This window comes from Dromiciops gliroides, chromosome 1 (genome assembly GCF_019393635.1).
Source record: "Dromiciops gliroides isolate mDroGli1 chromosome 1, mDroGli1.pri, whole genome shotgun sequence".
Lineage (NCBI taxonomy): Eukaryota > Metazoa > Chordata > Mammalia > Microbiotheria > Microbiotheriidae > Dromiciops > Dromiciops gliroides.
Window position 1 is genome coordinate 662,858,746 of NC_057861.1, and position 9,740 is coordinate 662,868,485.

Here is a 9,740-nt window from a genome sequence, read left to right on the forward strand (position 1 = left end):
TAAAGCATCTATAATTTGGGTTTTATCCAAACAGTTTTAGTTACTAAGGCCTGTTAAGGAACTACTATATATAAAGCAGTTATCCAGCAAGAAACCCGGAGACAATGTGATAATAGCAAACAAACCATTAGGTTTTCATCAGAAAATCTTGTGGGGGTAGAGCCAAGATGGGAGAGGAGAGGCTGAGACTCCCACAAGCTCTCCATTAACCCATCCACTCACTCCCAAATAATGTCATAAAAAAAATCCCAAAGCAGCCTAACTCACATAAGAACAGAGTGAGACTATTTTCCAGCCAAAAAATGACAATTGAGATCACCTGCTGATCAGCTGAGAGAAGAGTTCAGCATGCAGACCGAACCCAGCCAGGAACAGACAGTGCCTACAATGCATCATAGTCTTCAGCACCAGGGGTCTTTTCTGAGGCTCAGCTAGCAGACAGTGAGGGGGCTAAGCAGTTGGCTGGGGTGAAATGACTGTAGTCTTTGCTGGCCTTGGGGTGAAGCACCCTGGTTCTGGGCCACTGGGCCAAATCAAGTAGTGGTGGCCCAGTGGAGGAGGGACACAGGCATGCCAAGCTTCTGACCATTGAGAATCACATTGCAACCAGACATATGCTTCTAGTTCAAGATGAGTTGGCAAAGAAAATGACAGACAATAGACAGCTTCTTTGAGGGAGGGACAGACCAGAATACACCCTCAGAAGTAGATAATAACAAAGGCAAAACTGCAACATCCACAGCTTCCAAGAAAATTATGAATTGGTCTTAGGACTTGGAAGCTCTCAAAAGAGACTTTGAAGAAAAAGTAGGAGAGATAGAAGGAAAATTTAGGGAGAGAAGGAAAGAATGGAAAGAGAAATGAGAGCAATGCAGGAGAGTCATGAGAAAAAAGTTAATAGCTTGAAAAGTAAAATAGACGGGGCAGCTAGGTGGGGCAGTAGATAAAGCACTGGCCTTGGATTCAGGAGTACCTGAGTTCAAATCCAGCCTTAGACACTTGAAACTTACTAGTTGTGGGACCCTGGGCAAGTCACTTAACCCTCATTGCCCCCCACACACAAAAAAGGAAAATAGAAAAAGGAAATCAAAAAGCTGTCTGAAGAAAATAATTGCCTAAGAATTAGGATTGAACAAATGGAAGCTAGTGACTTTATGAGAAACCAAGACACAGTAAAACAAATCAAATTGAATGAAAAAAATGGAGGGCGATGTGAAATATCTCCTTGGAAAAAAGGCTGATCTGGAATATAAATCCAGGAGAGATAATTTGAAAATCATTAGACTACCTGAAAACCATGACCAAAATAAGAACCTAGATATCATCTTCCAAGAAATTGTCAGGGAAAATTGCCCTGATATTCTAGAAGCACAAGGTAAAATAGAAATTGAAAGAATCCACCAATCACCTCCAGAAAGAGATCCCAAAAGGAAAACTTCCAGGAATATTATAGCCAAATTCTACAGATCCCAGGTCAAGGAGAAAATATTACAAGCAGCTAGAAAAAAAGGAGAAAATCTTGCAAAATAATATTAATACAATTAAGAAATCAATTCCTCATGTATCATGTAACATTTTAAAAACTGAAAACAAATCTTTTTTTTTAAAGAAGGAATGGTAAAATCCAGTAAAGTAAGTGGTAAAATGACATTTGAATATAGGACTGCTGAAGGACAAAAAGAAGATTGGAAAGTTTACCTATCCTTCCTTATCCTCTTGATTCCATTTAAGAAATTGGGGAATCAGTACTGAGAATGGAGATGAGATGAGGATGAAACAACTAGTGACAAAAGGAGGGCTGAACGAATTGGATCCTATGCTAATGGATGGAGGAGAAAGGCTACAGCTCCTCTTACAGTAGTGCTCAGTATAAGCCACAAAAATATGGAAGAAGCAAAAGCCTGCTTACCTTGACCTGCATTACAAGTAGAATAGCCTGAAAAAATGCCTGTAGAAGGTGGCCTATAGCAGTAAAATGAGCTACTTGGATGCCTCTTCTATGATCTCTGCTGATGGTAAGTACTAACTTCTTTCTTTTCTATACAGGGAAATCAAAACACTCAGCATTGCAAGAAATTAATATGGAGTGAAAGTAATACAGTCATGTACCATGGGAAATCTAGGGAATATAAATTTGAGTTCTGATCTACTTAGTCTGGGATTATTTTACAGCCAGTGAGATAATGTGATTATTTAAATGCTTCAAGACATCATATTTCTAACAATGTAGGTGTTTTCTTTGCCAAGCAGTTCAGAATCCTTTTCGCTTCAGGAATCAATTTTTATAAGCTGTTTTGGCCACGCAAAAACTTCATCTCTTGTTGGCCAATTGCTGATGAAAGCCTCTCTGAACTTCAGGTAAGCTGGTCACTTAAACCAGTGGTCTCCAGAATGGAGATCTAACCTCATCTCATGCAGTATTTGATCAACTAGAGTTTGAGAGGATAGATCACATCCCACCATAACAAAGGAAGCTAACATGGACTTCCCACCAATACAACTACACCATCTTATTCACATAATAAAATTTAATTCTCCCCAACTCAACACTCTTATCAGTGGTTTCTTCCACTGGATCTGCCTCTCAGGAGTCAGTTGCTCAGAGAAATTAGAAACTAATTTTGACCCAGAAATCAATAGTAACTGCACAGATGAAATTCCTTATCCCCTTTCTCCTCATCATCTTATAGCTACTGAAGTGTCATTTTGTGGGGTACCCCTATACAGTGGCAAATAAGTAACACCTGCTCTGCTTCACTTCCTTTCTGCTGTACTTTTCATTTATGTGAGTAGTGGAGGGATTAACAAAGATGGATTATGATATGAATTTATCATTATATTATCTTTCCCTCAAAATATATACCCTGTTCTGAAATTTCTTAATTCCCTATTTCCCTCAAAGACATTAACACCATTGTTGTTGTTTGACCTTCTTTGTCTTTTTTTATCTTAGTATATGCCTTTTTTAGTATTTTATTTTTCTCAAATTACATATAAAAATAATTGCCAATATTCATTTTAAAAATTCAATTCTGGATTCTCTCTATCCCTCCTCACTGTCCTCACTGAGAAGGCAGGCAATTTAATATATGTTTTACATATGTAGTCATGCAAAACATATTTCCATACCATTCATATTTTAAAAGAAAACAGAAACCAAAATTTAAAAAAAATATATAAAGTTAAAAAAAAAAGTATGCTTCAATCTGTATTCTGACTCCATCAGTTCTTTCTCTGGACATGGACAGAATTTTTCATAATAAATTCCTCAAAGTTCTCTTAGATCATTGTATTGCTGTTACTGTATGCAATGTTGTCCTTGTTCCTCTCATTTCAATCTGTATCAGTTTGTGTAAATCTTTTTTGCACTTATCTGCCAGCATTTTTGGCTCATCATTTCTTATTACATGACAGCATCCCATCACAACCATATACCACATCTTGTTCAGTCATTCCCCAATTGTTGGGCATCCCCTCAATTTCTAATTTTTTGCCACCAGAAAAGAGCTGCTATAAATGGGATTTTTTTGTACATATAGGTCCATTTCCCGTTTTTATCTCCATTGGGATATAGACCTAGTAGAGTTATTGTTAAGTAAAACGGTATCCATGCTTCTATAAACTTTTGGTCATAGTTCCCAATTGTTCTATGTAATGGTTGAATAGATTCACAGTTCCATCAAAGGGTATTAGTGTCTCAATTTTCCCCCATATACTCCAACATTAGTCATTTTCCTTTTCCATCCTATTAGCCAATAAGATAGGTGATGGGCAAAATAATGGAATCCTACCTCCAGTGCCAGCAAAGAGACCTATGTAATCTCCTTCTGACCTGTTGTTTGACCCCCTTACTTATTCAGTCAATCCCAAGGCCTGTTCCTGATTTGCTGGAGTCTAGTCTGCATTGGTATGGCTTGCACTGGACTGTACTCAACTCTCAAACTGGTGCAATAGACTTTTCTTCACAAAATTCCAAGTTGTCTTGGGATGGAAAATGGTTTCAATGGAATCATTTCAATGGCTGGAAAATTGTTGCAATTGGATTGTTTCAACGGGAAATTGAATTTGTGGGTTCAGCCACTCCAGAATTTAAGTCATCTTAAAAATGTCTTTCAAGTGGTTTGGGGAGATCTCAGGTGAGTCCTTACCTTGTCTTTGCCAACTTGGCTCCATCCCCTAACCTTCATTTTCTTTTTTCTTTTTTTTTTAAAGTGAGGCAATTGGGGTTAAGTGACTTGCCCAGGGTCACACTGCTAGTGTCAAGTGTCTGAGGCTGGATTTGAACTCAGGTACTCCTGACTCCAGGGTCGGTGCTCTATCCACTGTGCCACCTAGCTGCCCCTAACCTTCATTTTCAAAGATGAACAATGTCATCATGGGTGATGTCTTGGACTGTCCTAAATTAGATTTAAGTAAGGCAGAGTTGTGAAAAGTTGTTAGCCTCACACTCTCTTCTAGAGACATCAAAGACCAATGCAAGACAAAAATCGAGACAATTGGAAATGTCCTGGGATGCAGTGGATGACCTTGGTATTTGATGTTTCACCAGTCCCTAAGTGTTCCACAATATATGCTTCCACTGCCTTCATGGTCATTGAAGCAAATTATTCTCATCTACTCTTTCCGCTAAGTGAAGTCTTCACATGCTTGTGGTAGACATCCTGCTAAATCAAAGAAGCATTTGAGGCACATCCTCAACCTAGTTTAGCTGGTTTGCTGAGATGATTTAACCAAGGTGTAATGGCTAGACATGATACAGCTTCTTGGAACTTAAGTAAGAGTTGGATGGACAGCAAAAGTACATGAGCAGGCCTGAAAAGAACTCAGAAAGCCCTCATACCAGAGGTGCTAGTCCTCCGTCAACACCTCATACACCATCACTATTACTATCCTTCCAATATCTCAGTTTCTCAAACTTCTTGAATCTTCACTCAACTAAAATTGCTCTTCACCAAACATAACAAATCAGATTACCTTTCATCTCTATCCTTCTTGACCTCTTTGTAACATTTTATATTTTTTACTCTTTTCCTCCTGGATATTTTCTGTCTCCTCTATGGGTTGTTGAAAATGATGTGTGAGGTCTATCTTTATATTTCCACACTTTAAAAATGTGAAAATGTAAAAATGTTCTAATCTCTTGAATAATCTTCTGAATGAAGTGTTTCAGTGGGTTTTTAAAAATATAAAAGCATGCTAACATCAACATAAAAGAGCAACTGACATAACAGAAGGCATAAATTTGCTAGCTAAATTTAAATAAAGAAACCTTTCATAATTGGTAAATGGTATTGAAAATTGAATATGATTTAATTTGCATCATTTTTCATCAGAAGCTTGACTTGTATTGACTCTGCAGAATAACATACCCCTGGGCTGGATAGCCCTGGTGGCCTCCTCTCCTTTTTTACCATTTTTTTTCTATACTGTTTTTCTGTATTAGATTGCAAGCTTCCTGTGGGCTGGGATTATCTCATTTTCTTATTTGTATCCATGGAGATTAGGACAATGCCTGGCACATAGTAGGCACTTAACAAAGGCCTATGAATTGAATTGAATTTTAAAAAGAGTAAGCATAGCTAATGTTATACCTCGTCCATTTGGATGTTATACATTTTTCCATTTGGATCTAATGAAAAGTTTATTTTTTTCCCTCTAGCAATATAACTATTAAAAAATAAAGTGAATTTAGAACCAACCTTTCAAATTACTGTATACAAGGTATTAAATCAAGATAGTAGGCGCTGAGGTTGTCATCTGAGCGACGGCAGAGCGTGGCAAACCGCCTGAAGCTTGACTGGTATAGCCGCGGTTCTTCACTCGTCTTCTGTCCGGTTAGATTGGGTAGCTTTTTAGAAAAACCTGTTTCGGATAGCAAAAGGAGAAGATGCCTGCCTCACAAATGCCAATGGGATATGGACATCCAGAGGGACATACAGATGTTTGTTTTGATGATTCTGGGAGTTGTATTGTAACTTGTGGAAGTGATGGAGATGTGAGAATTTGGAAAGACCTGGATGACGATGATCCGAAATCTATTAATGTTGGAGACAGGGCTTATTCATGTGCTTTAAAGAAAGGAAAATTGGTTACCTCAGTATCTAACAATACTATTCAACTTCATACATTCCCTGATGAAGCTCCAGATGGCATACTGACTCGATTCACTACAAATGCAAACCATGTGGTCTTTAATAGAGATGGTGCTAAAATTGCTGCTGGATCTGGTGATTTTATGGTGAAAGTTGTGGATGTGATGGATAGTAGTCAACAGAAAACATTTCGAGGACATGATGCTCCTGTGTTAAGTGTTTCTTTTGATCCAAAGGACATCTTTCTGGCATCAGCAAGTTGTGATGGCTCAGTTAAAGTATGGCAAATCTCAGATCAGACATGTGCTATTAGTTGGCCATTGCTACAAAAGTGCAACGATGTGATAAATGCAAAATCAATATGCAGACTTGCCTGGCAGCCAAAAAGTGGGAAGTTACTGGCAATTCCAGTAGGAAACACCATCAAACTATACAAAAGAGAAACTTGGAGAAATGAATTTGATCTTTCAGATGATATCATCACTCTGCCCCTCAATGTAGTAACCTGGTCTCCTTGTGAAAAATATTTGGCAGCAGGAAGTATAAATGGTTCTATTGTAGTTTGGAGTATGGAAACCAAAGACTGCGTGGAAAGGGTGAAACATGAGAAAGGTTATACAATTTGTGGCCTGGCGTGGCACCCTACTTCTAGGCAAATAGCATATACAGATGCTGAAGGAAACTTGGGACTGCTGGAGAATGTTTGTGATACAGATGGAACAAAGTCAAGTAGCAAAGTTTCTGGCATAGGAAACAAAGTTTACAATCATCTTTTTGATGATGATGATAGTGAGAATGCTGACAATGGTGATTTTTTAAATGAAAATAAGGAGTTCCAATTAACTCCAAAAGGAAGAACAGATTATGAAGATGATGAAGATGATGACGATGATCTTATGTTGGCTTCAGGTTACCCTAGACACAGAAATCACATCCTCGAAGATGATGACAGTTCAATTGAAGTTGCATTGAAGGAAAAAGGTTCTCATCATGAAAAAGAGGAGAAGGATGAGCAGTCAGGTAGCACGCATGCTATGCCACTTACAACTTCCCTAAGGCCATTTTATAATGGACCAATGCCATCTCCCCAGCAAAAGCCTTTCCAGTCTGGTTCTACACCCCCACATCTCATGCATCGATTCATGGTTTGGAATTCTATTGGAATTATTCGATGCTATAATGATGATCAGGACAGTGCTATAGATGTGGAATTTCACGATACATCCATACACCATGCAACACATTTGTCAAACACTTTGAATTATACAATTGCAGATCTTTCCCATGAAGCTATTTTATTGGCATGTGAGAGTACCACAGAACTTGCAAGCAAACTCCATTGCCTGCATTTTAGTTCATGGGATTCAAGTAAAGAATGGACAGTAGACATGCCACCAAATGAAGATATTAAAGCTATTTGTCTTGGTCAAGGATGGGCTGCTTCTGCCACCAGTGCCCTGCTCCTTCATATATTTTCTATAGGAGGTGTTCAGAAAGAGGTCTTCAGTCTTCCTGGCCCTGTTGTGTCAATGGCTGGACATGGAGAACAACTTTTGATTGCTTTCCACAGAGGTACTGGATTTGATGGAGATCAGTGCCTTGGAATTCAGCTGCTGGAGCTGGGGAAAAGGAAAAAGCAGGTTTTGCATGGAGACCCTCTTCCTCTTACAAGGAAATCTTATCTGGCATGGGTTGGGTTTTCAGCTAAAGGTACCCCTTGTTACGTGGATTCAGAGGGCATTGTACGAATGTTAAACAGAAGACTTGGCAATACATGGACTCCCATATGTAATACAAAAGAACATTGCAAAGGAAAATCTGATCACTACTGGGTAGTTGGTATCCATGAAAACCCCCAGCAGCTAAGGTGCATTCCTTGTAAAGGGTCTCGTTTTCCTCCTACTCTTCCACGCCCTGCTGTAGCTATATTATCCTTTCAGCTTCCTTATTGTCAGATCGGAACAGAGAAAGGACAAATGGAGGAACAATTTTGGCGCTCAGTTATCTTTCACAATCACCTTGATTACTTATCTGAAAATGGCTATGAATATGAAGAAAGCACTAAAAATCAGGCAGTAAAAGAACAACAAGAATTGTTAATGAAAATGTTTGCGCTTTCTTGTAAACTGGATCGAGAGTTTCGTTGTGTAGAGCTTGCTGAACTAATGACTCAAAATGCTGTGAATCTGGCCATTAAATATGCTTCTCGCTCGAGGAGATTAATATTAGCCCAAAGGCTTAGTGAATTGGCTGTAGAGAAGGCAACAGAAGTGGCAGCATCCTTAAACGAGGAAGAGGAAGATTTCAGAAATAAACTGAATACCAGCAGCACTACAGAATGGAGTCAACCTAGCACTGTAAATCGCAAATTTGAAGAAAATAATTCTGAGGACAGTGAAGAAGCTGATGAAATAGAAGAAAAAACAGATCTACATAAGAATAAACAGAATCCATTTTGTAAAAGTGGAAGTTCAGCTGATGGGCCAGCTATCAAATCAGTTACACCAGGCAATCAAGGACGAGTGAATCCCTTTAAGGTATCAGCCAGTGCAAAAGAATCAACTATTTCAGTAAATTCAACATCAAGTAACATTTTAGATAATATGAAGAAATTATCCAAGAAATCTACTGTGCCTAATCGAACTTCAACTAAGGAAAAATCTCCAGTTTTAAAGCCTCTGATTCCCAAACCAAAATCTAAGCAGGTACCAGCAACAAATTTTTTTCAGCTCTGTACTTCCCAAACAGATAAAATAGTGGAAGAGAAAGAAAATCCTGAAAATTCATTATCTGAAAGTCCAGCTATGTCTGCTCAAAATACTGAAAATGAAAGGCCAAAGACTGGATTTCAGATGTGGCTTGAAGAAAACAGAAGTGATATTTTGGCTGATCATCCTAATTTATCACAGGAACCAGATATAATAAAAGAGGGAATAAATCGATTCAGAATGTTGTCAGATGAAGAAAGGAAGACATGGACCAACAAGGCCAAAGGAGGAGCTGCAAATGAAGCTGAAATGAAAACAGCCCAGCAATGATAATACAAAACAGAAAAAACAAGAAAAACCAAAGGAGAATCTGAATTTGTCTAAAAAACGAAAACCCCTAGATATTTCTACCAATCAGAAACTATCAGCTTTTGCATTTAAGAAAGACTAACATAAAAAATTAACTGATCTTAAAAAAATAAATTTCTTTTCCATTATCAGCTTTGATTATGTTTTAGCTAAGCTACATGTGTTTAAGTGTGCAGACAGTAACTCCCTTCAAAATACTGTGATTCTATCTGTATTTGTTATTTCATATGTATAAAATGTTCTGTTTACTGTTCTATTTAATAAAATGTTACTATTTACTATTTACTCTGTCCATATGTGGAGAGCCATTTAGAACCATTATGACTATTGGCATTGACCAAGATAAGTAGAATGAACCAATCTTTACTCAACACGAAATTAGTTCTAATTTGTTTTCCTGCCTTTTAAAGTCATTATCAAAGGCTAAATGTCTCATAAACACCCTTTAGCAAATTATGTTTATTTTAATCACAAATAACAGGTATCACAGATCAATACAGATTTGACATTTGGCCTATTAATTGTCCCTTTCAAAATGTGTTGACATAAAATGGTTTTCTTCAATTTTCCA

At 37.9% G+C, this 9,740-nt stretch overlaps 1 protein-coding gene across 1 annotated transcript; it reads left to right on the forward strand.

Annotated features, from left to right (window-relative positions):
- The first annotated feature begins 5,887 nt into the window (after window positions 1-5,887).
- LOC122736198 (WD repeat and HMG-box DNA-binding protein 1-like) lies at window positions 5,888-9,251 on the forward strand. The gene is given in 2 exon segments (XM_043978289.1): window positions 5,888-9,126; window positions 9,128-9,251. Coding segments are annotated over 2 exon segments (3,363 nt in total).
- Window positions 9,252-9,740: the final 489 nt, after the last annotated feature.